Source organism: Mus caroli, chromosome 2 (genome assembly GCF_900094665.2).
Source record: "Mus caroli chromosome 2, CAROLI_EIJ_v1.1, whole genome shotgun sequence".
NCBI classification, from domain to species: domain Eukaryota; kingdom Metazoa; phylum Chordata; class Mammalia; order Rodentia; family Muridae; genus Mus; species Mus caroli.
In genome coordinates, this window is record NC_034571.1 from 22,477,885 (window position 1) to 22,505,681 (window position 27,797).

At 54.0% G+C, this 27,797-nt stretch overlaps 2 protein-coding genes across 9 annotated transcripts in view; one reads left to right on the top strand and one right to left on the bottom strand.

Moving 5' to 3' along the window:
• The window catches only part of Egfl7 (EGF like domain multiple 7), a 15,073-nt gene extending 2,534 nt beyond the window's left edge, over positions 1 to 12,539 (top strand). The window contains exons 1-10 of one of the 8 annotated variants that reach the window (XM_021182887.2): positions 891 to 1,089; positions 5,424 to 5,514; positions 8,891 to 9,015; positions 9,176 to 9,292; positions 10,236 to 10,351; positions 10,497 to 10,592; positions 10,739 to 10,903; positions 11,503 to 11,567; positions 11,988 to 12,150; positions 12,288 to 12,539. In XM_021182887.2, the coding sequence (XP_021038546.1) occupies positions 8,924 to 9,015; positions 9,176 to 9,292; positions 10,236 to 10,351; positions 10,497 to 10,592; positions 10,739 to 10,903; positions 11,503 to 11,567; positions 11,988 to 12,150; positions 12,288 to 12,310 (837 nt within the window). In that variant the 5' untranslated portion in view covers positions 891 to 1,089; positions 5,424 to 5,514; positions 8,891 to 8,923 and the 3' untranslated portion in view covers positions 12,311 to 12,539. The other 7 variants (XM_021182878.2, XM_021182912.2, XM_029473198.1 and 4 more) reach the window with 7 other exon arrangements.
• Positions 12,540 to 12,892: 353 nt separating this feature from the next.
• Agpat2 (1-acylglycerol-3-phosphate O-acyltransferase 2) lies at positions 12,893 to 24,116 on the bottom strand. Its single transcript, XM_021182867.1, has 6 exons — positions 23,735 to 24,116; positions 17,055 to 17,188; positions 16,172 to 16,347; positions 15,961 to 16,056; positions 14,663 to 14,735; positions 12,893 to 13,583 (listed from the first exon to the last, which is right to left on the bottom strand). Exons 1-6 carry the CDS (start codon positions 23,914 to 23,916, stop codon positions 13,408 to 13,410), a joined length of 837 nt encoding a protein of 278 aa, XP_021038526.1. The 5' UTR covers positions 23,917 to 24,116; the 3' UTR covers positions 12,893 to 13,407.
• Between the last annotated feature and the right edge of the window lie 3,681 nt (positions 24,117 to 27,797).

The window sequence follows — 27,797 nt, forward strand, 5'->3', positions numbered from 1 at the left end:
TGTTCCCCCAAGAACTCCTGTCCTTGTCCTTCCTCTTGGAGGCTGGGGAAGGGCCCATGTATGTAACCCATGGGACTCTGTCCTGAATGTGGAGAGAAGCTTGAGAGGTAGGCACGCCCACCCCATGAACCTTTCTGAGACATGCTGGGCAGGGACTGAGGTCCAGGAGGGCCCTGGAGGCCCATGGAAGGGAGACAGTGGTGGGAGAAGGGTGGCAATTTCTGGGTCATTTTAGAGGGAAAACTTTGGGGGAGATAGTGGAGGCTGAATGAGGAGTGGTGCCAGCCACGGGACACTCTGAGGGCCGAACAGGGAGGTCGTGGAGAGTTCTTACCTTTGGCTTACACACTCAGTGGAATACCTAGCAAAGGTCAGCGAGGATTTATGGTGGTCTCCAGGAAGAGAGCTGTGGGGAAGTAGGGCCAAGTGTCCCCAGCAGCCGCCACTGCTTATGCCTGGGCTCTGTGCGGCGGGCCTTTGTTCACCTTCTCTTGGTTCACTTCTGTGAGCTTCTGAGAGAGGTTGTCTCCCTGGAAGCTGGCTGCACTAGACATCCATAACTTGTGAAGCCTACTGGAGGGATAGAACAGGAGGGGAAAGGAGGTGGAAACTCAGCTCTTGCTGCAGACCCCATTGCTCTCTATACAACCCCCCTTTTGCTGCTTAACTCAGTGGTAGACCACCTATCAGTTCAAGCAGCACCTTGCCCAGTCACTTCCTTTAGAGCCCTCAGTGAGGACTGGTCATTCAGCCAGGCGCATCCTTTGATGGGAAGTTAGGCCCAGCCTTGGCTGACAGAGCCATCCTGTCCCTAGGCCAACCACCAAGCTGGGAGACAAACAGGAAGGCCATCTCTCTGCTGTGCAGTGTGCTGGTCTTTCCTTCCTGAGGTGCAGCTGGCTCATATGCCTGGGCCTGCTGCCCGTCGGCCTTGCACTGTTCGAGATGCCCATGTAGGTCTCTGCCGGGACCTGGGTCTTCCCTCTCCTGGAGCTGCAGAGGCCAGAAGTTCAGTGGTGAGGGGTCCAAGGAGAGGCCGGGGAGACCAGGGAGGCTCTGTCCATCCCCTGTCCCTGTCCCTGTGGGAAGGTAAGGCACTGTGTTCCTTTAGTCATCAACCTCAGAGCATTGACAGGGAGGTTAGAAAGACGTTGAGATATACGGGGAAACTGAGGCACAGTGTAGGGTAAAGAACTTTTGTTTCTTACTGCAGCGGTTCCTGCCTTTAGTGCCACTTTAATCAGTGTAATCAGTGTGAGGCTCTTGGTCCAGAGCTTTAGGCCCAGAAATGGGCCGTGCCCATCTGGTCTCCAATCTGTAGGAGCTGTGGGAAATGAAGGGTATAGGGGGCATCCTAGTGGCAATGGTGATGGCTGCCCGAGTCGGAAGTGGTACAGGCTCCTTCTAAAGTGCAATGACAGTGAGCAAGTTCCACCAGTGAAGAGAGGCCTGAAGCACTAGGCACTTCAGGGGTGGAGAAGAGAGTCTCTGAGCATCTCCCTAGACCACAGCTCCTTCTGTAGCTCCAGGGACTACCAATCAGTGCCTCCTCCCCTTGGGACCCCCTCCTTCTTCTGTCCCTGATGTACCCAGTGTCAAGGTGAGACTCCAGCCTGCCCTCTCTATCTGTCTCTGGGACTGAGGTGGCACTCTGAGGCTCTGAACCAGGGATCTCTTTTCTTGGATACATCTCAGTCTGGCCAGGTTGGGGCAGGGAAGGCAGAATAGTCAGGAGATGATGAATGGATACATTCAGGCCACTGAAGAGCAAAACTATCCATGTTGGCTGTGGGCCTCCATAGGCAGACCTGTGGGGCTCTGTTAGGCAGTTTCCCTATGCACTGAGCACCACAGAAGGTTAGACCACAACTTTGCAACCCTCAGCCATTGCTGGCACAGCCGACCTCATGACTAGTCTCCTAGACTGATCTGAATTCCCCGAGGAAAAGAGGGCTCTGTTCCCGAGTTAACCTCTGCTCACCTGGTCAAGTACCTTCCCTCTCTGAGCCTCAGTGTCCCTTTTCTTGGTCTCCCCAGCCCAATGTTTGCCGATCCTTTTGTGGATGAGGGAAACGATGGCTTAGTACAGCAGCTAGGACAGAGAGGGGCAGGCCCAGGTGATATGATACAGGGCTATCTCTAGGGCCTACCTGACTCCCACCACTGGTGGGATAGTCGAGCCCTTGTGGACAAGCCCCTTGGGTGGAAGCAGAGGTCAAGCAGAACAAGCCAATGGAGGGCTGAAGGTGTGGCTAGTTTGTATGACTGAAAGCAGAACAAACCAATGGCGGGCTGAGGGTGTGGCTAGTTTGTATGACTGAAAGAGGAGGTGGGCCCCACCCACCCACCCATCAGGTATGCATTTAGAATAAGAAAACCTAAGAACTATCTTTAGACTGTCAGACCAACATTTGAATGCCATGAACCCCTTCAACCATCATGGCTCTATTGAACAGGAACTCTCTTGTCCCCCAGGACATACGGGGAAACTGAGCTCTGGAAAGAGAAGTACAGTGTCTTAATTGGCTGGAGCGCTGTTCCCAGTACAGCACACAGACTGAGCACTAGAGCAGTCTCCATCCCAGGCCATACTGGAGGGAGGGTGCCAAAGAGGTGAAGTCCACTAGGAAGCTCCCAGGCTGCCCCACCTCCATCCTAGCCCAAGTTGTCCAGCTGGGTGGGGTGGGAGAGAGGCAGGGCACAGAAAGGAGGTGCCCAAGGCATCAACAGGCAGGCTGAGCCAATGCAAGGCTGACACTGCAAGCTCGGCCTCGGTGGAAAGCTTTGCTCTAGGTGCCCTCGCTTACAGAGGTCTGGGCATGTTCTTGGCAGCAGCCCAATTCTTGGCACTTTATCCCTCCCATCCCTTTCCATGGGGTCTGCGTGCCTGGCCTGAATCCTCCACTGTTGGGATCTTGGACCCTACGGTGTTACAGCGCCTCCCCACAGCCTGTTAGGGGGTAAGGGAGGGGAGGAGAGGTTAAGAATGCTCTTTGCTTCCGGGTCTTGGGATAGTCATCCCAGAGCATCCCAGTCAACTGAGCCTGCAGGCTTTCAGCCCCATCTGCACACCTCTGGAGTGAGGGGCTCACTGGCAGCCTGGGCCGATGCCCTGGAAGAAACAGCCTGGGTTCTAGGAGAGTCTGAGCTGAGTTTGAGCTGGTGTTTTCCCCAGTCGTGGGCCTTTGTACCCACAGAATAAGCTATTCTCAGACCATCGGGCCTGTCTTACCCACCCCAAGTTCCCTTCCAACCGCATGCCACCAGCATTCCTCCCTGGTTGCACGCAGCTCCAGTAGGGCAGGCTTTGCTTTCAGGTACCTGTGTTACACACATTTAGGGAAGGCCCAAGGTCCTGTGTCCCAAAGAAGCAGAAGGCTACTTCTGTCACCCACATGGATGTCTTGTGGCCCCGCTGTCTCTGTGGAATGGGAAGGCCCTGGTCATGTTCCTTTGTTTCATACTGTTACCACTTAGGTTGCTCCAGAACATAGGTGGGGTCTCTGACTGCTTCAGGGCTAGACCCTGGAGTCCCAGGGGATCAACAACCCCCTCCTCCACAGTTTGGTCAGCCCCCCTCCCTTAATGACCTCCTCAGCCCCTTGGCCTCCTGTTTGTTCGCTGACGGATCCCTGTTATCAGCAGAGAACACACACAGGAAGTCCGGCGGGAAGGGCCCATCCCAGTCCTGATTTACCCGGGATGGAGCATAAAAAACCACCCTTCTTCGCCCGGGAGGAGCCTCTGCGCACTGGCAGGCTGCTGTGCAGGCCACGAGGAAGGCTTCGGCCGGCAGGACAGGCATGCAGACTTCAGGAGGGACCCTGGGCAGCAGACATTCCCTGGAAGGGCAGGTTGCTTTGCAGGGTTGGCTCATGGAGGCAGCAGAGGTGGCCTCGGCCAGGCCTGGGCAGCATCAGGTATGCAGGATGGTACTGCATGTAGAAAGTGGGTGGAGGGGCCTTGAGAACTCAGACAGCTGCAGCATCCATAAGCTGCTCCGCTGGAGGTGTGCTGTCCTTGCTGTCAGCCATCCCTATCTAGCAGAGGAGAGCTTAGTCTGGGTGGCTTGGTCTGGGTGACTGAGCCTGGGCTCCACACCTCACCCCTGGATGCCCAGCCCCTGAAAGAGAAGCTGAGAGCTGCTTGACACCCAACCCACCTCCTGGCCCCACTCTTTTCCTCTTTGGAGGATCTCCTGCATAGCCATCAGAGCTCAGCCCAGCAGGACCCTCTGGTCAGGGCTATGGCCTCCATTCTGCTAAGACAGGGCTGGGGTCTCCTCATTAGTAGTGAGTGAATATTTCTGAGGAATGGAGGTGCCAGCCAGGAATCAGTCCCTAGAGTGGGAACCCTGAAGTCACATTTGTAACCTGGATGAGCCATGCACATCGAGGGGCACAGAACATGGAGCTAGGGTGAGCCTGTCTCTTGTGGGCTTTAGGCTTAGGGACAACTTCATGGGGTGCAGTGGGGTCTATCTTGTCTTTGTGACGCTTCTCCCTATTCTCCCTGTTCTCTGGCCTTAAACCACAGGGGAGCTTCTTGAGCCCCCCACCCCCACCCCCAAGTCAGTAGCATCTCTGGGAAGTATATCTTCTCTAGACTAGAATCTGGTTAGGCCTCAGCCTAAGCAAAGGCAGAGGGGGACCAGTAAAAAGCTACCTGAGTTGCCAAAGGTTCAAGTGACCACAGCTCCAGGAACCAAAATGGGATAAGGGCAAGCGGCTGTGCAGGGTGTTTTCAGACACAGCTGCTTTTTGCTTTTTTTTTTCTTTGAGACAGGGTCTCTCTGTGTAGCCCTGGCTGTCCTGGAACTCACTCTGTAGACCAGGCTGGCCTCGAACTCAGAAATTCGCCTACCTCTGCCTCCCAAGTGCTGGGATTAAAGGTGTGTGCCACCACGCCCGGCTGGACACAGCTCTTTAGTGATAGATGCTCTGCCAGGAGCCCCAGTTACAACAATGGCCACAGGCCCAATTGCCAGGAGGCTCTCTAGGGCAGGGTGGTAGCCATTGCTCAGGAGCCCTTCCCTTCAGCGTCTATGTTTAAACAAGGTGGACCAGAGCCCAGAGCTGCGAGGTCTTTCCTGTTAGTGTACAGGCTCTTTACACAGTGCTCAGCTTCATGAGGGGAGGGGGCATTGGTTCTATTCTATTGGTTCCTACCTATCTTTACAGAACTCAGAGATGCAGGCAGAGGTCACATTTGACAGATGGTGGGAAGGTGGGGGAATCAAGAGTATAACTAGTTAGGGTACCCTGTAGTTTCTGTTGTCAGGGGCTGTTTCTGCAAGCAGATCCTGAAGGCTAAATCAAAGTGGGACGTGTGCGGGGGTGGGGGGTTGGGGGGGCAGAGGGTATGTATCTGGACATGAGAGAGGAAAGCAAGGCCCCAGTTCATGTTCCACGTCTGACCCACAGCCCCCGGCAGCAGCAAGACGCTGGCTATTCCACCTGCCCACGAGAACAGCCGCCACCAGTACCCAGGGGATGACTAGCGGCCGGACCACAGGTGAGTCCCCAGTAAAAATTCTGGGCAGCAGCCAGGAGTCCTGCCTTGCAGGGAGCACGCACAAGAACATGTGTAAACCAAGGCATGGCTAGGGTTGGAGAAATTAACAAGGCTTAGGCACCCAAAGAGCTGGGACAATTACAGAAGCAGCAGAGTTGCAGGACTAATTCAGAAGTGGAGACTGGGAGAGAGGAAAAGATGACCAATCCAGAAGTGGAGGGGTATCAGCTCATATGACGCCAGTGAAAGTGGCCAAGGGTGTCAGCAGAGAGCCCATGTCTGCCAAGGAGGCTTGCGCTCACACCTAGATCTCATCTGTACTCAGCCCAGTGATCTCAGTCTAGTATTGTGGCTGGGTGTGTCATGATGCCCACCTTTTGCATGGCTCGAGGACCAGTCTGACTTCGTCAGGCATCTTTTTTTTTTGGGGGGGGGGGGGTTCGAGACAGGGTTTCTCTGTAAAGCCCTAGCTATCCTGGAACTCATTTTGTAGACCAGGCTGGCCTCGAACTCAGAAATCTGCCTGCCTCTGCCTCCCGAGTGCTAGGATTAAAGACGTGCGCCACCACGCCCGGCTTCATCAGGCATCTTGTTGTAGTCTTCTAATACCATTCAGGAGCAAGTCATCAGTCAGGAGGCTCGAGAGCTAGCTAAGTCCTTGTGGGAGCCATTCATGGCTTCCTGACTCCTAGAACTTGTTTAGTCCTACATCCCCATCAGTCACGTGATCCCTCTGCAGGGCTGGGATCTGTCAGGATGCACAAAGGAGGCTCGCAAGGCGGCACTTAGAGGCTGGGTTGCAACCAGATCACCTAGGTCTGACTTACTCGCTAAAACACTAGGGAAACTGCCGCTGCACAGACTCAGTTTTGCCATCCGCGAAATGGGGACGAGCAGATCGGGGAGCCCGTGGGGCGGGGGTAGGGCTCCGACGCAGCTATCAGGTGGGGCGGGGCCGAGGGCGGGGCGGGGCGGGGCTCGGGTCCCCCACAGCGCGGCGGCAGCGGCGGTGGCGGCGCGTGCGCGCCCCGGACCGCGCGGTGAGTGCGGAGGTAGCCGGGGCACCAGGGGCGAGGGTACGGAGGCAGCCCGGGTGGGGCAGGGGTGACCCGGACTGTCGGGTGCCGAGATTGGGGGCGGCCACTCAGGCAACTCCGGGCGATCGCAGGGACCGGAGAGGTGAGCGCGCGAGGGCCATGGCTGAGCCGCGCTTGGACCCCACGCCCCAGCCCAGGTCCTGCCGCCGCCGGGAAAATGGACCCAGCGGCCCTGAGAAATAGCGACCCCTGCCGGCGGCCGGAGCGCCTCTCCCTTTACCCATCCTGGCTATACGACCTCCACCTGGTCACAGCACCCCATAGCGTAGCTCAGTCGGGTCGGTCGTCCTGGGTCGGGGGTGGGGGTTGCCACACTCTCCCCTACCGCCATGGAGCCTGGGAGGGAGCAGGGTCCGGGCCATGGAGAGGACGCCCGCACCGAATCTGATCACCGAACCTGTCTGTTCTCCACACCAATCTGTGGGCGCTGATGTCTAGACACTACTGTAGCAAAGGGACCCAGGGCCCTCTCACTATAGTGTCCAGATCCACAGCACCGCAGCACACTCCCTCCCGGTAGGGGGCTGTTGAGCCGTAGGTGGGAAGGGGAGATGGCTGCTAGGGCCCATAGTGATACTTAATGGTTCAAGATTACTTGTAAAACTGCAGGCCACATCACAGCCTAATGCGTGGCTCACCCTGTAGCTGAGCACGAAAGGAAATGAACTTCCAGTAAATGGCTGCTCTGGTCTCTTCTGTCCTTGGGCAAAACATGACTTTTCAAAAATTGTTTCTCTTGCTTTAAAACACAGTTCCCTTTCTAGGCAGCTTATCTCTGGGAAGATTTGTGGGGGCAACGATATCTGGAGGGAAACCCTCCAGGCCCCAGGTGCCAGGCACACAAGGATGGTAGACTTCTGACGCCCTCCCGCCCATGCCACATGCTAACTTATCTTTCTGGGTACTATTCCTCAGGATCACTTGGTTTTTGCTTGGCAGGGTAATTCTTACCGGCTGAAGGTGCCCTCCCCCCTCGGGGCTAACTCAGCTCAGACAGATTGCCACATATACCCCTGCCCAGGTATTTCCCTATGGTCTTCTTGCCCCCACATTAAGTCTCAATTACTCATCTCAAAGCCCCTTGCCTTCCTGCTTTGCTTCAACAAATATGAGGTTCAGCAAAGAGGCTCCCGGCCTAGGACTGCAGTGCGGGGCTGAATGGACAGAGTGAGAAGTGGGAAGGATCTTGCTTGAAAAGGGGCTTAGCCAGCAGCTAGAGCTCAGAAACTATTTAATGTCACCACTGTTTACTCTACCAGAACTACTGATGGCTACCAGCCTTGATACCCTAGTGATGTCTTTAAGTAAACTGAGTCTCAAAGTAAGGGATTAACTTGGGCTCATTTACACGTGTTCCCTGGCCCCTTCCTTTCTGATAGGGGGGTCTGTAGGGTTGTATGGGGCCTGGGGTGGGTAGGTGGAGCTGCCCCTTTAAGAAGCCCTGAGTGGAGCCCTGTCAGCCACCTGCCCCCCGACTCTGTGTAGGACAGTGAGACAGCTGTCCATCCCCTTGCACATGTCTGACCCAGCACTTCAGCACTATCACAGACTTTAAATCTGGGGACATTCCTCAACAGCCTTCCTGCCTCTTAACACAGCCAGAAGAGGGTTGGAGATGGGCTCCAAAGGCTGGGGGGAGGTTCCCCAGGGGTAAGCACATGAGGGCCACTGCCCTTGCAGGTGGGAGGTGTTTGTACACATGCTCTGGTCCATGAGTGGTGCCCTGTGAGCTGTAGATCCCCTTGCTGCTCAGATGATTCACACCCCACAAGGGCCTTGCCTGTATACACCTAGAGGTAGCTGACATTTGTGTACTGTGAAATCCCTAGTGCCCTGGGGCTTGCTAAGCCTTTGCCAAACAGTCACATAGGATGGCGAGTTTCCTGCTGCACTGGATTCGGCTCCATCCACAGCATTCCTTTTCAGACTGAGAGATTCCAGAAAGCCCTCAATCCTGCTCAGGGGGAGGACTGGCTTGGTTGCTCACTCTGCCCAGGCCCCACCCAGAGCCTCAGGGTTTGCCTCTGACCCTAGCAGGATTCAGGTTTCTCCTTCCCCAGGAGTTCTGGTCAGCAGGCCTAGCTCTCTGTGGTTGATAAGGGACCAGCTTGTCTGGTAGAGATGGGCCAGAGGCAGGAGAGAGCTGTCACTGCCTTTGGATGCTATCCCTGGGATAGGGGTGGCTTCAGAACCCAGGAAGTGGCCAAGGGTACAGACTCTGCTGGAGGCCTGGGCCGGGGGTTCCATAGGAGACTGATAGGATCCGACTTTTGCCTTAGGCCACAAAAAGAAGAAGGCTACCTCACTTACAGATGCAGACCATGTGGGGCTCCGGAGAACTGCTTGTAGCATGGTTTCTAGTGTTGGCAGCAGATGGTACTACTGAGCATGTCTACAGACCCAGGTGAGGAAGGGCTTGGGCCTTGGGGTACTGGGGTCATGACCAGAGGCTCTTAGCTGCGCCCACAGCAGACCCCAATACCTGAAGAGAATCCCCATGTCTGTATGTACCTGGGCTGGAAGAGACCTGGCTCTAGACCACTAGCTGACCCCATCCCCTGTAGCCGTAGAGTGTGTACTGTGGGGGTTTCCGGAGGTTCCATCTCGGAGACCTTTGTGCAGCGTGTATACCAGCCTTACCTCACCACTTGCGACGGACACAGAGCCTGCAGCACCTACCGGTGAGTGCTCACTCCTCATTCCACCATTCCCAACCAGTAACAAGTTCTGGGGCCCAAGAGCCTGTTCACCCTGACTGGGGAGCTGAGGCCAAAGCACTGAGGCATCCTTGACATCAGGGATCAATGTGGCCTCTCAGGTTTGGAGGCTGGTGCCCAAGAATGCTGAGAAGTCACACGCAGGATTGCCCCGACAGAATATCGCCTCAAAGGGCGTATTCCAGATAGATAGGGGCTTCTCAGCACGTCTGCACCCCTCCTCGGTGTTTACTCCTTCCCATCTGTGTTGGCTACAAAGTCCTTCATAGGGACAGTGCTTACCTCCCCCAAATCCTTGTCAACCCCTCTCTCCATAACGGCCCTAGGCAGATGCCCATGTTGACCTTCTGATGTCTCCTCAGGGTAACAGGATAGTCTGAGCAGCACATGGCCTCAGGACACAGCCAGAAGGGCAGGCTCTGATGTGGAGAGTTCAGACTCCTCCCTGCCTACAGAGTACCCCCAAAAAGGCCTAGGTGCATGAATTCTCTCCCAGGCTCAAAATGCCAGATTTCAGAGGCTCCTGAGCTTCCAAAGTTCGGGAAATGCTAGAGTCAAGAGAGCAGCTTAAGCACCGGGGGGCCCAGAGTCCAGGCAAGGAAAGCAAGCCAGGCTCCGGCCAGCTCTGAAGTGGCCACTGCAGGAAGGGGCCGGCTCTGCCGTACTCTGTGGGTCTGTGTGTCATAGGCCAAGTCATAGGAAACTTGGTGGGCCAAGTGGCACACACAGGCCTGTATGCTGACCCATACGAGCTGGGACTTGGGAAGGGAACCTCTGAGCCCAGGGAGTGATGCTGGCCAGGTAGCCACAAACAAGTGATATGGGCAGGGGTGCATCCTTTCTGAGGAAGGTTTGACTAGAGTCACTCCATGTTGGGACCCCTCTGAACTACCCTTACTCACCACAGAACCATCTACCGGACTGCCTATCGCCGTAGCCCTGGGGTGACTCCTGCAAGGCCTCGCTATGCCTGCTGCCCTGGTTGGAAGAGGACCAGCGGGCTCCCTGGGGCTTGTGGAGCAGGTGAGGGCAGTGTGCACTGTGCCTGATGTGAGGGACTCCACTGCCCAGCATTGCCCCTACTGCTTTCTATTCCTCAAGCAGGACAACCCTTCCCTGGCTGCTGCAGCGCTCTGGGGATTCTCAGACAGGTCTCTTCTACCCACAGCAATATGCCAGCCTCCATGTGGGAATGGAGGGAGTTGCATCCGCCCAGGCCACTGCCGCTGCCCTGTGGGATGGCAGGGAAATACTTGCCAGACAGGTAAGCACCCTTCTTGAGGGGTCTTCTTGGTGCCTAGGTTACTGCTGGCTGAAGTGGGTTTTCACCGATAGATGGATCTTAATAGGGCTCTGGGCCCAGGACCTTGCCTCCTGTAGACACTAGATTGACACCTTCATTTCTTACAGATGTTGATGAATGCAGTACAGGAGAGGCCAGTTGTCCCCAGCGCTGTGTCAATACTGTGGGAAGTTACTGGTGCCAGGGATGGGAGGGACAAAGCCCATCTGCAGATGGGACGCACTGCCTGTCTAAGGAGGGGCCCTCCCCGGTGGCCCCAAACCCCACAGCAGGTAAACTTGTTTTTCCCACCTGCTATGACTGACCTGGGTAGTCATTGGGTTGTGAGCACTGTTGTGTGGCTGAGCGGAACATGGAAGACACAGGGGCAGCTAGCCCTGGGTGGAGGCCAGCACTATGCTGTAAGGGCTGGCTCCTTGCCTGGTGGAAGGGGCCACTTTACCCTGAAGAGGTTTCTGGAAGGTATTGTGGGGTGTAAGGCATACCTGGGAGCCCCATCTCAGCCAGTTGAGTGAAAGAGCCCCACACTGGCTCTGGCAGCCTGGAGACGCCGCATCTTTGCCGGTGACAGCACATTATTACTTTTGGTACGCGCTGTGACACTTCAAACTCGTACCGTGAGTAATAATGCGCGGTCAGCAGCCCAGCGCCAGGAATGCATCGGACCTGGGTAAGGACCACGCTGGCACTCGGGGTGACCTGAGGCTGCTCTTAGTTAGCTGTGTGCTTTGGCAGTGCCTGAGACTTACAGCCAGAGACTTTGCATCTCCAGGCTCTGCTCCCACAGCTATGGCAGTGGACACAGGCCTTCCTCAGGCCTGTGTGGGACAGGAAGCTCCCCTCCTTGACTAGCGCCTGGATCTGCCCCCAGGAGTGGACAGCATGGCGAGAGAGGAGGTGTACAGGCTGCAGGCTCGGGTTGATGTGCTAGAACAGGTGAGGCTTGGTTGGGAGTGGGTCTTGCTGGTGTCCCCAGACCAGTCTCTAGGGCTGTGGTTCCAAATCATGGGACGGTTGAGAGTTTTATGGGGAAGGGTTGTAAGGATGCTGGCTTTCTTACTATGACAAGTAGCATTGTATGGGATTCCTCAGGGTGGGAAGAACTTAGTCTGTTATACAAGTACAAGGATTCTGGCAAATCTCAAGCCTCTCCTAGCTTCTGTCTCTCGGGTCCCAGGACCTTATAGCTAGATTGTGGGTCTGTTACACACCTGTGTCTGCTAGACCTTGGGGTCCCTCTCCTGCAAGCAGGGCCCTGCTGCTATAGATCAGCAGAAGCCTTATCATGCACTTACATTCCCATGGAATAGAAGTCCAAGAGATCACTTGGCTTTTTGCAACCTTCCTTCCAAACAGAAACTGCAGTTGGTGCTGGCCCCACTGCACAGCCTGGCCTCTCGGTCCACAGAGCATGGGCTACAAGATCCTGGCAGCCTGTTGGCCCATTCCTTCCAGCAGCTGGACCGAATTGATTCACTGAGTGAGCAGGTGTCCTTCTTGGAGGAACATCTGGGGTCCTGTGAGTTCCACAACACACCACTCCACCTACAGAGAGCCTAGGGAACCCATTGGGTGGACACCAGGGCTAGGTGGATGGAACTACTTCTGGAATGGGCAGATTTGCAAGTTTACACCCTTTTTCCTCTCCTGCTCTAGGCTCCTGCAAAAAAGATCTGTGATAACCTCTCACCACCCAGGCTGGATCGAGCAGTCATCCTAGATCCCTTGTAGCCAGAGTTCAGGCACTGTCTGTCTGGTGGTGCCTATGCCTCATTGTCCCTTTCTTAGGAGGTTCCTAGGACTTGGGCATGGGGAGTGGGGTCTTGTGTGACTCTTCAGTGGGGCTCCCTGTCTAAGTGGCAAGGTGGGGATTGTCTCCATCTTTGTCATAATAAAGCTGAGACTTGAGCTGTTGTCAATGGGGTAATGGGGACTGCGCCGACACTGTAGGACACTCCTGCCTTGTAGGCTTCTGATAAAGTGAAGGGCCTTTCTGTAAAAGGGAGCTGCAGCAAGCAGTCCTGAGGCCCCAGTTTCCCATTGGTGATTTGCTGGCCTGCACGCCCTTCAGTTCCGTGGACCCCATGGTTACCGAGGAAAGCATTGCTGGCTGATCTCAGCTCACCTGCAGGCAATCTAGGGGGAGGAGGGGACTTACACACTGAAGCCCCAGAAATAGGCAGTCATATGCCATCATTACCACCCTTTATCCCTGGATGGGAGCCTGGAGAAAGAACTCTACCCACTCTCTGAAAGAGACCTCTGGTCTCCAGGCACTTCTGAGAGTTCATTTATAGAAAAAGAACCAAACACAGCAGTGATTTGTGACTGAGGCCGTCGGACGGTGCGGGTGGCAGGCTCTGCCCTCTGGTGCTGTGTGAGCCAGGCTTCCTTGAGACTGGGAGACCAAGCTCCTCTTCTTCATGATGGCCTGATACAGGCCACTGCTTGGTTTCAGAGCATTTGTTCTGCATGATGGGGTGGGCCTTAGGTAATGTGTTGTGCACTCCTAGGTGCCTTGTGGTCTTGTGGGCCAGCCCACCTGCTGGATGGCCACACCTGGATTCTGGAGGCACAGGCTTGAGGTGGGAAGTTACATAGGGTCCTGGATCTAAGGCCTGTGCTAGAAAGGGCTTCCTGTTTCCAGGCCCCAACGAGAGAGCCAGGCCAGCAGGGGAGCAGGATAAGGTGATGTTTGGTAAGTGGGAGGGCGTGGCCTTCTGTCCATCCTTCAGCCTCTGCTCTTTCCCCAGCTCCCCTGCCCCTGTAGCCTGGGCTACTGGGCTGGCAAGACCCCAGGCTCCTTAATGGCAGAGTTCTCTTGGGGAATCTCAGAAATCTGTAGAAAGGTGGCCCTCATGGACTGGTAGCAAGTGTCCACCAGCTTGGTGACATCAGCATCTGTAAGACCATGGGTAGGGACAGCATCCAGCACTTGTACCTTGATTGTTCCTGGGGAGGAAGCAGTAGTGGATGTCAGTCACCTCTACTCACCAGGCTTCCTGTTGCCCAGCCTCTTCTAACCAGAGCCTGGCCATCCTCAACTCCTGGGCAGCACACACGTTGGAAATTGGGGCAACATGTGTGCCCAGTAAGCTTTAGCGATGCTACCCTCTCCCGAAGCCACTCCCTATGACTCAGGGCATGTCTGCCGCAGCCGCTGGCACTGCACTCAGCGACACTTAATCATCCCCTATTACACTTGTTCCTTCCGTCCTCCTTGGAGCTGGGTACTTGCTGGAGACAGAGCCTAGCTCGTCCCACAGCCCTTTAACCTCTGACTCTACCCTGACTACCACATGCATCACCCACATGCACACTGAGGGTACCTGCGTGGAAGCGGCAGAGGCTGCACTTGTGAGCTGCCCCACGTAGGGGAGCCCACACAGCTAGAATTCTTACCCTCACCAGCAGAGGTCACTGTAGGTCCCTATTTCTGTTGTACAGCCTGGATCAACAGTGCTCTCAAGAACGCTACCCTGTTTAGAACCTGTTTTTCAACCTGAAAAACTGAAAAACCCCATTTAGAAAGAGCAATGAGGGGCTGGTGAGATGGCTCAGTGGGTAAGAGCACCTGACCACTCTTCCGAAGGTCCGGAGTTCAAATCCCAGCAACCACATGGTGGCTCACAACCATCCGTAATGAGATCTGACTCCCTCTTCTGGAGTGTCTGAAGAGAGCTACAGTGTACTTACATATTAAAAAAAAAAAAAAAAAAAAAAAAAAAGAAAGAGCAATGAGATGATGCAATGTTTGTTCCAGATTCATTCATTCATTCATTCATTCACCACTCAGAAGTGGGAACTCTGCCCAAGTACTGCTACATTAGAAGGGAGGGTACTGAAACCCAGCACCACATAACCTTGGCACAGCAGTACAAACCTATCAACCAAGCACAGGGAGGGTCAAGGTCATCCTCTGCTACGTAAGGAGCTGTAGGCCAGCCTGGGGTACATACAACCCTGATTCAAGCATCAGTAACAGAGAGAGCACGGCAGGCTTGTGAGCTCCTGTGTGCTTGATGGCTCACCTGAGGTGAAGAGCTTCGTCTTGACATTGTAGAAGGAAGAGAAAGACGAGTACACCACGGGGATGATGGGCACCTGCAGACGGGGATGCATGCTGAGGGACAGACAGCACTACAAGGGAGCTTTGCTACTGCCAGGTAGCCTTGTGCCTCACCTCCATCCAAGTGGCCTGGAGGTTCCCAGACCACCTCCAGGAAGTCCCCTGGGCTAGTAATTATTTGTCATGCCCCGCCCCCCTGACTGGGTCATAAAATAGCCTAGAAGTCAAGGGTGCGACTTCAATCAGCACTGGGGAGGTGGAGGACCCTTCTCTGCCCTCCCACCCCATTCCCAGGAAACTAGGGGACAGGGGCTGGAGCCTGTTGGTATTTCCGGAAGGCCCCAGGGTCAACTCCAATGGTGGCAGATAGCACTGGGTAATAATTAACCCTGGGAGCCTGGGCAAGAAGGTAGGCAGGCTGCACCCCAGTGAGGCCCTGGGCGATGGGCAGGAAATGATTGATAGGTCTAGATTCTTCTGCCCCTAGTTTCTCTCTTTCCCTAGGATTTACCAATACCTCAAAGCCAAGGAAGACCATGACTTCAGTCCCAGGACCAAGGACCACCTGGTCACTAGACAGATCAGAGGTCACAGTGCAGTTTCCTGTTCCAGCTTGAGTTTCCCAACCCCCTGGAACCTCAGGGAAATGGTACCTGCCACCTTGTAGGCCTGGGTACCAGGAGCCCAGGAGACTTCCTGCCGCAGGGGTTGATAGGGCTGAGGCTTGTCAGCCAACAATTAGTAAAGCAGGGTAAAATTCCTTCTCCTGTCCGCCCAGTGGTGGCTTTCCCCCACACAGCAGGGACAAGGGGCATGGGAGACACTTAGGGACACTTCTGATACATACTGCCTTCCCCTACCACAGGCTAAGGGGCACAGGAAGTCCAAGATCCAGGACAGAGGTCATGTGTGCTACTCAGAACTGGGTTTGCTGCTAGCTTGTGCTAGCTCCTCAGCCTCACTATGGTCAAACCCCAGGGCTGTCCACTTCCATATTTCATGAACTCCTAGATGAAGGGGGCTACCTACCTGGGCAGCTAGGGTGTGGGGAGGCTGGTGTTGAAGCTCTTAGAGCTGCCAATGGTCACTAACCTGTCCAAGTGGTAGGGACTGAGCTGGTGGGGAGACCCTTTCCTAATGGGGTGGAGGAGATCCCTGAAGGCCAGCATTCCTCAGTCTAGCTAGGATATCATCTTCAACGTTAAACCACCCTGACCCATATCCCAGCCTCCCACCCCAGGAGGGCAGAGCCTGGCCTACCTGGGCCTGGATGGCCAAGTAGAAGGCTCCTTTTTTAAAGGGCAACAGGTCCCCATTGTCGTTGCGTGTACCCTCTGGGTAGATCCACACTTTGAGCTGCCAGTAGAAAGGAAAAAAACTGCCTAGGCTGCCCACATCCTGTGTAACCACCCCAAGAAAGCTGTGCGGCTCCTTGCAGTAGGCTTTCCTGCTGTACTGTGCCTATACTCACATTCTCCTTGACCATGAGGTTGCCCAGGTCGGCCATCACAGACATGGCGGTTCTGGCTTGCTGGCGGTTGATGAAGTAGACACCCCCAAGGTACATGATGAGGCCCACAGGCCCTGTGAACATTAGCTCACGCTTGGCGATCTGTACACAGCGCTTAGGGAGTATTTCCATGAGACCTATATGGAAGAGAGAGGGATTGAGGAAGAGAGGGTGGGAGATGGAGACAGGAGGGAGAGAGAGAGACATAGGAGACAAGAGATGTGACAACAGACAATGAAAGAGGATTAGAGCATAGGAGAAATAGAGAGGGAGACAGAGATAATGAGAGACAGACACAGATGGAGAAGCAGGCAAGGGAGAGACAGAGGAAGCAAAGATCAGAGAGAGAGAAGAGAGGAAAACCCAGGAATGGATACAGGGGAGAGGAAGGTGGGAGGGAGAGGGAGAGGGAGAGGTGGAGAGGCAGAGACCAGAGATGGAGATTGAGAGACACAGGGCGGGGGGGTGGGAGGGGGAGGGACAGAGACACAGAGACAGAGGGAAGGATGGAAGAAAGAGATAGGAGGAGAGTCATAGAGAAAATGGAGAGAGTGGCAAGGTTTGGGGAGAGGGAGGTTGGGTGGGGAACAAGAGAGAAGATCTTCAGAGCCCAGTTTGGCACTACCTGGGGGAGAAGGGGCTGGTGGCCCACCTGTCAAGGCCCCTGCCTCTGGCCTATCTTGTCTCTTGGGAAATAGCCAAAGTGGTGCAGTCCTGGGCCTCTTATTGCCCAGCTTGAGGGAGGTCTTGTCCTGCACCAGTCCCAGCCAGAGACCCCAGCCCACCAGGGCCCAGGCCGAGAAAGATTGCCCTCTCTGTGGCCAAGCCTTGAATGGCAGCCTACCCATCATGTCCAGGATGCTCTGGTGATTAGAGATGATGACACAGGGACCATCCACCTCCAGTTTCTTCTGTCCGTTGACCTCAAAGCGAAGGCCATACATGTACTTGAAGGACCGAACGAACCAGCTGATGATGCTGAGGGCAGAGATATCAGTAACCAAAATGAGCTCCCTAGAGAAGGGAGAGCAAGCTGGGGAGAAGGAACAGCAGGCAGCACAGGACAGGACACTTGGGCACACAGAGTCCTGGGGGCAAATCAGCAAATTAGTCCTGCTCCCTACTCATTGAGGGTACCCGACCTGTTCTCTACTCAGCCTGTCACTGTAAAGAGACTGTCATGGGCGTTGGCTATAAGGCAGAGGAGGCCTATCTCCTCTTTTACTGTAACAGAGCAAGGAAGGTGGACTCCAACACACTCCATTCTACATGTACATTGGTATACCCCACCCCTGGGGCCCTGGCAGTCCTAAGGGAAAGGTCCCTAACAGGTTATAGCTATCTCTACACAATGCAGCATATTCACACTGCTTCTTCAGAGCTACTTTAAAAAAAAAATTATGGTGAAATCCACATGCCATTAAAAAAAAGTCCATTGTAACCATTTGTCTGCACTCGGGATGTGAAGGCACCAGTGTTAAGAGTGCTACAGCCACTGTCTGTCCACAGAACTTTCTCTTTCCAAACTAATACGATGTCTCTATAAACCCCTGACTCCGACTGTCCCAGTCCCAGGAAACTCTTGCTGCTCTGTGTCCCCATACAAGTGGCTTCCTGCAATGCTTGCCCCATCAAGAACCCAGCAGTGGAAGAGCAATTCTCACTGATGAGGAAACTGAAACCTTGGAGAGGAAGACTGCTAGTCAGATGATGACACTAGCCATTGCTTCCCTAGGCCTGAAACCTGGGATCTCTCCTCAGGCCTGCCAGCCTCAGCTAGCTCCAGCCATCTTGTCTTTGGAGCAGATTTCCCCATTATGCAAGGACAGGTAGACAGATCCCAGACCCTCATGAAAGAGTGGTCACTGCTTGAGATACGCCCCCACCCGAGTTCCTCATCTTTAAGTCACAGCTGCTCAGATCTCTGGGAAGCTCCAAAGGGACAGGGAAGATAACTTAGAGAAAACAATGTGTCAACACATTGTCAATGTGACAATGTGTCAAAAAGAGTTCTCACCAGTTGACATAGGCATAGAAAGAGCAGGAAAGGACCCTGGCCCTTTACTCAGATGCACACTAGAAAACCCTAGCAGGACACAGTCCCTTGCTCCATCTCTCCTTCTGGTTTAGAGCCAGATGTTTCTGGAGGGCAGAGGTAGGTAGCTAGCTAGATTCCCAGGAATTCTCTAAGGCCGCAAAGATGTGGATAATCAAGATTTCAATCAAGGAATTTGGAAACGCCTATACCCTGAGGCAGAGGAAATGCACGTGGATTATAATTGACTCATTGAAAAGAAGGTGGAGAGTGTGTGTATGTTGGGGGTGGAACCTAAAGCTTCAGGCAGCCACACCCCCTAAAGTCAGGTTGAAAGCTGAGCATCCCCACAAGGCTGTATCTGAAGGGCTCCAAGATCCCAAACTTTCTAGAAATGGTGTCACAAGTCTAAAGTTCCACATCTGAACTCAGTCACCACAGTCCAGGGCAGGCACACTACAAATGCTCTAGGGAGTTACCTCTGGGTGTATGTACTCAGCACGTCTGACACATTAAAAGGAAAAAAAAGTCAAGTCCAGGATACCTCGTTAGAAATGTATAAATCGGGCTGGAGAGATGGCTCAGTGGTTAAGAGCACTGACTGCTCTTCCAAAGGTCCTGAGTTCAAATCCCAGCAACCACATGGTGGCTCAAAACCACCTGTTAACAAAAATCTGATGCCCTCTTCTGGAGTGTCTGAAGACAGCTACAGTGTACACACATATAATAAATAAATAAATAAATCTTAAAAAAGAAAAGAAAAAAGAAATGTATAAACCCTCTTCTAAACCTCAAATCATCCAAAAATGTAAACAATTTTATTTCCATGCTTTCTCTGCACCGCCCGGCCAAAACCACATTTAAACATTTAAGACAGGGTCTCACATAACCTGGTTTTCCTGAGTAGCCAAGGATGGCCTTGAACTTTTGGCCCCTTGCCTCTACAGTGCTAGTGCTGGGCTTACAGGAATGCACACTACACCTTGGCTCTATGCAATGGTGACTTCATGTGCGGTAGGCAAGTAATCTACCAGCTGAGCTATCTTCCCCAGGGGGGGGGTGCGGGGGGGATCTTGGATAAGGAAGTCAGTCAACCTGTAGTGGTCACTGTGAACTCACATTCCCATGTCTTGCTGCAAAGGAAAGAGTTTCTGGCCACATCCAGACTGTACCCACTGCTAGTGGCATGTACATATGCCCTCTTTCTGTCTGTCTGTCTCTCCAGTACTGGGGGTGGGTTAGGGCAGGGCTTCATGCAATACTAAGCAAGCACTCTACCACTGAGCTACATCCCTCAACATCTCCATTTTCAGAGACAAAACACACACGACATTTATTATCACAGGCTGGGAGAGTGGCTCAGTGGTAGAAAACTGGATCAGACTGCATAAGGCTCTGGAGTCTATCCATCAATTAATCAATAAATGAGTTTTCCCCAAAGGTGCCAGCTAAGCTCTACAGAGGTTACGTAGCTGACAGACACCAGAAGTCTAAGTAGGAATCCTCATTCTAACGGGAGAGACACCATCAGGTACCATGCCTAGCACTTCAGGCCCATAATAGAGCGCTGCTCGGACATAGATGCTAGATAGGTCCTTACACCCACTCTACAAAGGCTGCACAAATTCAGGTCAGCAAGGTTAGTGACCTGTCCCCAGGAATGAGGAAGCCACATGGACCCAAGTCCACCTCCTAACACTGCTTCCAGCAGTGAGATGAGGTGTGTGGTCAGAGGGCACCCTGGGGCGGGACCATGGTTTCCTATACTGCCAACTGAATTTGTTGGGTTCCAGTAGTCCATCCTGTCCTGTTTGCCTGCTTTGTTAGCTTGGCAGCCTGGCCCCACCCAGCAAGTGACTCCCCTGAAGGGATGTGTCATTCCTAGTATGACAGCCTGAGCTGCCAACCTAGTCTAGTCCTGAACACCCTATCCTTTCCCCGCAAGAAGCTAAGTCCCAAACCCTGCACCTAGGATGAGATGTCATGTGCTTTAGTCCCCGCTCCATGTCGGGACTTGCTGCCTCTTTAGTGTATCTCAGTAGAGGCAGAGTCAAAACCATCGGAACCCCAAGAGCCTGGGGATGATGAGTGCCCAGCCTGTTGCTCTGGAAGCATGGCTGCCAGCTGTCAGGCAGTGCTTCCCGCACTCCCACCCCCCAGCCCCCTGGACGCCTCCTGAGCTCCTGCTTTGGATCAGACAGTCTGTTATTTAGTCTGGATCAATGCATTCCATCTGTGACCTGACCTCTATGTTTCTGTTACCACTTGTGCAAGGGGAAGGAGGCAAAGAGCTACCTTGCATGAGGCTGGCTGATGTAGTAACTCCACTCTGCGGGCCTGTACTAACAGTAGTCTATTGATTGGGACACAGACAGAACTAGAACAAGAGTAACTTCAGGAGAGGGGCCCTCTGACCTGCTCAGGCCCCTCCCATACCTGCCCAAGGCTGTTGAGAAGCAGTTCAAGGTCAGGGCCTACACCCACAGACGCATTGTCCTCATGGAAGGTCAATGCCCTGACTAGACCCTTGCCCTGACTTCTGGCCTTGAGTTTGATGGGTGGAGACCTGCTAGATGAAAATGGGAGCTTCAAGGGCCAACCAGGGCTACCTTGCTGGAGAATGGCAGGTAGGGGAGCCACTGATGGGCCTGGCTTAGGGGGATGGGAGATCCTACTAGGGCCACTTGGCAGAGCAGTTTTCTGATAAGTGTCCAGGAGTGAAGAATAACATAGGGGCAGGAGATTGGGGCTAGGATAGGACTTGTAGCCTGGGCAAACACGGAAGAGAATGAAGGTAGTAGGTGCCAGGGGTAGGGGTAGGGGTAGGGAGGGAGAGAGAGAGAGAGAGAGAGAGAGAGGGTAGAGGAAGGAGGAGTGGGGACTAACCCATTACCGAAAGTCAGCCAGAGCTAGGCTTCACTGTTCTCCACAGGTCAAGATCGCATCATTGAATCAGGAGAGGAACATGCTAGCAATGTTCTACAAAATTCTGTTTCTGCTACCCTACAAACAGCCAGGACTTTCCAGGATGATAGCCTAGGCAGCAAGAAGGGGCTTAGCCAGGGCTCAAAGCTAAAGTTCAGCCTAAAAACTAAGTCTAGTTCCTGCAGGTGCTAGGTATCCATCGCCCCACCCCTCACCCTGCACAGGTGCTTGGATGGGATACAGTGTAGCCACAGGCTGCAACACTGGAGCGCAACACTGGAGCTCTGGGGTGGGAAGAGAGGCGTGTTCTTATTTTACTGGGCTCATGGTCTCACTCACTCACTCACTCACTCACTCACTCTGTGTGTATGTGTGTGTGAGTGTGTGTGTGTGTTCTTGTTAAGGTGACCCAACTTTGCAGCAAAATTCTATCCAGCCTCCCTGGGCTTTACTATCCCCTTGCTGAATGCTATAACCAAGTCCCCTGCCTCCTGTCACCCAACTCTGGTCTGTACACAGGGAAAGGCTCCACATGTATAGCCCTTCCTTGGTCTTAGCCCCTAAGCCATGTCTGAATAGTCAAATTTGGTCTCTATGTTTCTAATGCTGTTCCTTGCATCTCAGAACTCTAAACCAAACGACAAAGGCTTCCTTTAGAAACCAGGTGCAGACCAGGGCTGTCCTTCCAGGAGCTCAGGATCTGGCTTACAGCCCTTTAGTGCCTTAACTTAATAACAGCACTCGAGAGACAGAGGCAAGTGGATCTCTGAGTTTGAGGCCAGCCTGATCTACAGAGTGAGTTCTAGGACAGCCAGGGCTATACAGGGTTTTTCTAAACCCTCTCTAGAAAAACAAACAAAAAACAGAATAATAAGATTAGCCCTTAGTATAGCAATTATCAACCTATGGGTCTCAGCTCCTTTGGGGGTCAAACGCCCTATCACAGGGGTAGAAGATCAGATAACTTGCATATCAGATAGTTATGATTTACAAAAGTAGCAAAATTACAGTTATAAAATAATGATGAAAATAATTTTATGTTTGGGAGGGTCACCACAATATGAGGAATTGTTTAAAGGGTCATACAGAATTAGGTTGAAAATCTCTGCCTTAGAGTGACTGTATGCAGCACCCTTGGGAAGCATCACCATAGCTGAGCTGGCACCAAGGGAATTTATTATAGAATTTATTATAGACTTGCCCTCTGGGGTTCGATTCCCAGAGCACCCTGTCCTGGCTGGGGGACCTTGAGCCCTTGCCTCCAGCCTGAAAACCTTTCTGTCAAATTGCTTTTCTGAACCTCAGTCCCATCTGTTGCCCAGGCAGAGTAGCATCTGCAACCCAAGCTTGGCTGGCCTAGGCCAGGGAGGCACGAGATGGGGATGGGTCCATATGTGGACTGAGCAAGCCTCCCTTTCTCTTCCACTCACCCCTCTCTATGGTCATCCCTGGAGGATGTCATGCTTGCAATACTCCAAGGGCCCTGCTGTTCATATCTCAACTCATCGCCTTATGAGGATTTAAGACAGGAACCCTAAGGCAGGGTGGGGAGGTGGGAGCAGGCCTCCCCACCCTGTTCTGTGCACCGTGAAAAGTGCATAGCCAGGGCACCCTTGTCTTCTGTGCAGGGGTCTGTCTCCTCTGTATGTCTGCTCCTGGAGTCTGCTCCCTGGGACACTGGATAGAGTCACTATAAGCACCTGAGAAATGAGGACTGGGACCCACAAAATATGGCTGGTCAGGACAGCATCCTAACCCCAAAGATGACCAGATACAACAGAGGAGTCAGGAAACCATCATTCACAGTCGCTGCAACTACCGCGGGGGAGGAGGGGCTTCAGGGGCACAAGGTCCGAAACACCCAGGCAAGGCCAAGGCCAGGACATTGCAAAACCCACCCTCTCAGCAGTCCAAATGGGGCAGAGAGAAATGTAGCAACAGTCTCCTGGGAGTATGGACAGGGAGAAAGGACTAGAGGCATTTTCACGCGGGCAGCTCCCATTGCAGGACAACCTAGCCTGATCTCCATACCTGTACCTTTTGCTTGTCCACTAAGCTTCCCTGCTCTGGGAGATGGACAGAGGAGGATTCTGGCCACAGCCTCCTTCCTTTATTGCTAGCAAGCCAGGTCCAAAGACAGCTCGGCCCCCACCCCCCAGAAGAGGAAGTTAATGACAAGGAGAACCTGTGGCTACATCTGGGCACAGGTGTCTTCTAACCGGCAGAGAGGTGGAAGCACGGACCGGAAGCCTGGCTAGGCCTCGGTTTCCCTGCTGGTGAAAGTGGGATTGGGCCTGTCCCACCTTCGCTCGGCCCCCTCCCTCTCCCAAAGCTAGCGGCGCGCGCAAACCCGACACTCCACGCTGCGCGCAGGGGGGCGCCGCAGGGCCGAGCCCTACAGCCGCGCACATCGTGACACGCGCTCCTGGGACGGGAAGCCGCGTCGTCGGAGGCTCTGGACCGTGGGGACGGCGGAGCGGGCGGGGCAGGAAGGAAAGAACGCGAGGAGCTCAGAAGTTAGGAAAGCGGAAGCGCGCGCCCATCCCGGCGTCCGGCCCCCTTGCCTCATGTTATCCACGGTGCGGCCGCCGTGGCGCAGCAGGCAGACGATCGAGGCCGCGGCGGAGAAGGACAGGCAGAGCACGCAGTAGAGACCGACCTTGGCGTAGAACCTGGCTGTGCGGCTCAGCTGCACAAGCAGCAACAGCAGCAGCAGCGCCGCCGTCAGCCATGGCCACGGGTCCATGGCGGCCGCACCCCAGCCCCGACGGCGCCGCCGCCCGCCACCCGCGCCCCTTTTGAGGAGCGCCGAGGGTAGAGGGCGGGCCAGGCTGGAAGCCCAGAGCTAGGTGCGGCCGTCCCGCCCCGTTCCCGCCCCTCCGGGCCTGGCCCTGCCGGGGGGCATCGCGCCCCGCTCCGCCCCACCGCGTCCTGGACGCGGACCCCGCCTCCCTCGGCCCTTCGGGTGTCACCCTCTCCGCCCCGCCCCTCCCTGCCACCCTGCCCCTTGCGGCAGGACATTGAGGTTCCCTCACTCGTCCAGCGGCTCCCATCTCTGAGCTGCCGGGTGGCCTGGGCTCTGGCGTTGCCTCCCACGCCCCTGCACCGGGGCTCGCGGCCACAAGTCCCCAGCCTGGCACCGCAGCTCCCTAAGGGTGTGCAACCGACCTAAGACGTGCCCATTATGCCAGTCTTGTCACCACACAAAGGACCATTGACCGGCTACTGAGTGACCAATGGTTACCTGACTAGGCCACCTGGCTGGTGGCCTGGGCCCTTTAGGTTCCCTTGAGCAGGGAGACTGAAGCCCTATTCCCATGATGCAACGAGCTGGGGGAGGCAGAAGGAGTAGTAAGAGTTTTAGAGCGGGAGTGGGGGTGTCTCTGGGGTAATGTGGCACCGGGGACTTTCTGATGCCCGGCCAGCAGTGTGGATCAGGCGATTGTGTTCCCATGCGCTCTGTGTTCTACCGCCAGCCTGTAGTTGGTGCTCACTGGGACACTTGTAGTAAGAAAGAAGCCTTGGGCTTGCAGGCCAGCCATATACATCCTTCCTGACCATGTTCTCAGAGCAGATGTCAGTGACAAAATGCATCTAGCTTCTTTTTTGGTGTGGAACTCAGCGATGGCTGTAGATATTAATGTGCCCACGGGCTCCCTTATATCCAGGCATTCTGAGAGAATCTCTGGTTTTCTCAGATACCGAGATGATAATTTTAATATCTACCTACATAACTGTGCTTAGCTTTTTTTTTTAAGACTTATTTATTTTATGTATGCGAGTACACTGTAGCTATAGGTTGTGAGCCTTCATGTGGTTGTTAGGAATTGAGTTTTTAGGTCCCCTGCTCACTCCGTCAACGCTGGTCTACTCCACTCCTTCAGTCCCTGCTTGTACACCAGAAGACGGTGGTCGTGAGCCACCATGTGGTTACTGGGGTTTGAACTCAGGACCTTCAGAAAAGCAGTCAATGCTCTTACCTGCTGAGCCATTTCGCCAGCCCTGTGCTTAGCTTTTAAAGCAGGGCCAAAGCTGTGCCAGGGTGGATAAGGAACTACCAGGAGTCACTCCAGCTTCAGGCTTCTGTGCTCATGAGGTTGCAGGCAGGGTGAGCTGCAGGTTTTTCAGCTTCTTTGGCAGAAGACCCAGATATGCTTGGAGAGAAGGGGGTGTGTGTGCTACAGGGCTGCTAGGATCCCAGCTGATATCCCCAAGGTGAGATCCCCAAGGCATCAGGTCCTCACAGCCCTGCTGCCCCCTCAGGAATGTATGCTGAGTCCTTCCTGCCTTTTAATTTTAACCAACCTGGTGTCCTTTTTATTTATCCATTTACCGTATTGGTTTATGTCTTTAAGGTTTTGTTTGTTTGTTTGGTTTGGTTTGGTTTTTTTGGGGGGGAGGGGTGGTTTCTGTTTTTTTGAGATAGGGTTTCTCTGTGTAGCCCTGGCTGTCTGGGAACCCACTCTGTAGACCAGGCTGGCCTCGAACTCAGAAATCCACCTGCCTCTGCCTCTGCCTCCCAAGTGCTGGGATTAAAGCTGTGCACCACTACGCCCGGCCGTCTTTAAGTTTTAATGGTTTATTTTATGTGTGTGAAGTGTTTTATGTACATGTATGTATGCATACCATGTGCATGCCTGGTGCCTGAGGAAGTCAGGAGACAGTGCTGGCAACTGAAACTGGGTCCTCTACAAGAGCAGCAAGTGCTCTTACCCACTGAGCCATCTCTCCAGCTCCTGTTGGGTTTTTGAACCCGCCTTCAAACTGCTTACCTAGCCAAGGATGACCTTGGGCTTCTAAATCTCCTGCTCCCACCTCTCAAAGGAGGTTGCCACCATGGCAGGTTGATGGTGGTGGGGGTCACACCCAGGCCTTTGAGCAGTCATGCACTCTAGGCAAGCAGGTTATCGATTGGACTGCATGTGATCCCGACACATACCACTACTTACTACTTTAAGGCAAGGTCTCACTAGGTTTGCAGCTGGTCTTCTCCTTGCCTCTGCACCTTGATGTGGGCTCCACGTTCTTCTTGGTATTTCATTCTTCCCTTGGGAGGGTCTCCGTTGGGATTTGTTACCCCCTCTTTCCTCCCCCTGTACTGTTCTGCCCTCTCAAATGTAACAGTTCTCAGTAGATTCCTCACAAGAGCTAAGGTAACCCTGTTTTACTGATGTGTAGATGAGGTAAGATACCAGCCAGGGAGTGATGGAGGAGGTGGCTGGCTCCACAGACCAGCCAGGGTTTGGAGACTAGACTACCCTCCCCTTCTGGGCTCAAGGGAAGTGGTGGCAGCTTGAAGAAGGGCTTTGGTTAAGTCTGTGGCCTCCCCAGAGGCAGGACAGTTTGTTTGCCTCTAAGAGAGGCAGTCTCTTGACTTCTCTACAGCCTCTTCCCCCTTTTAGCCCACTAAGTGTTGAAAGATGTATCCAGTTTTCATCCTATGCAAGGGGGAGGGTTGCTGCAAGGAAACTTTCAATAGAATCACATTCTGAGGCTGTGGAAACTTTCTGCTTTGAGAAGTGAAACCTAGAGGATCCGGAGGAACTGTTGGAATAATACTGAGAGATTTCCCTAAGGCAGGCGCTTCTTCTCAGCCACGCAGGGACTGCTGGAGCTTCTACTCTGTTTATCCAAGAGAGGGGAAAACAGGAGGTGGCCCCCACTGCCCTGGAGGTGCTGGGAATGTGTCAAGCAGCCAGTGCCAGACAACTCTGTGTCCCAGCCTGAGGACAGCTGAGAGCCCTCATGGGTATTTGCTGGGAGGCAGCCAGCCAGCATGTGACACCAGGTGGCATTGTCAGAGCTGAGCTGCCTTCCTTCCTAAAGTTCTGGGCCCAGAAAGGGGGGCCTTTGCTGGCAAGGGGATGCCTGGGAGCCGGGTGCGGGGAATGCTTGCACAGGGAGTAGTCAGGGAACCAGAGGTTGAGCCCAGCCCATCTGTCCCCTTTCCCTACAGAATCCTCCCCAGGACCTGGTGCGGCACTTTCTTCTTTGCATTTCTTCTGGGGAATAGGGGGAGGAAAGTGATATAAGGATGAAGAGCTCTGTACTTCCTGGAAGCTGAGGTAAAACCCTGGGTGACTCTTGACTGTGGCAATCCAGGCAGTCAGGAAGGGCAGGGCAGGGCAGGGCAGGGCAGGACATCCACTTTGAAGTCTTGTTGACCTGGCTGCCAGCTCCAAGCTACCTGGTGCACAGGCATGCAGTTTCCTCCTATGTAAAATGATGGTGCTAGCCTCAACTAGGGGGTTGGAAGAATTCAAGCTTTGCTGTGCTCCTGAACCATCGGGTGGGGGTAGGGGTACATGTAGGGGTGCTGTGACCCCACCTTGGAGAGAGAAGAGGCAAGACTGAAGCCTGGGGTGGAACCTGAGACAGAGTAGGAGTGCCCTCTGTGAGTCTTATTCTCACTGGTGGGACACTCCAAGGGTTTTGACTCCTTAAGGGGAACTCAGAGTAGAGGCAGCTGGAAGATAAAGAAAAGGAGGAGGAAGAGGAGAAGGAGGAGGATAAAGAAGAAAGGAAAGAGGAGCAGAGTGGGGAGAAGAAGTGGGAAGGACATGAGGCAGAGAAGAAAAAGGAGAAGAAGGAAAGAGAGACTCACAGAAAGGAGCATGGGCAAAGGAG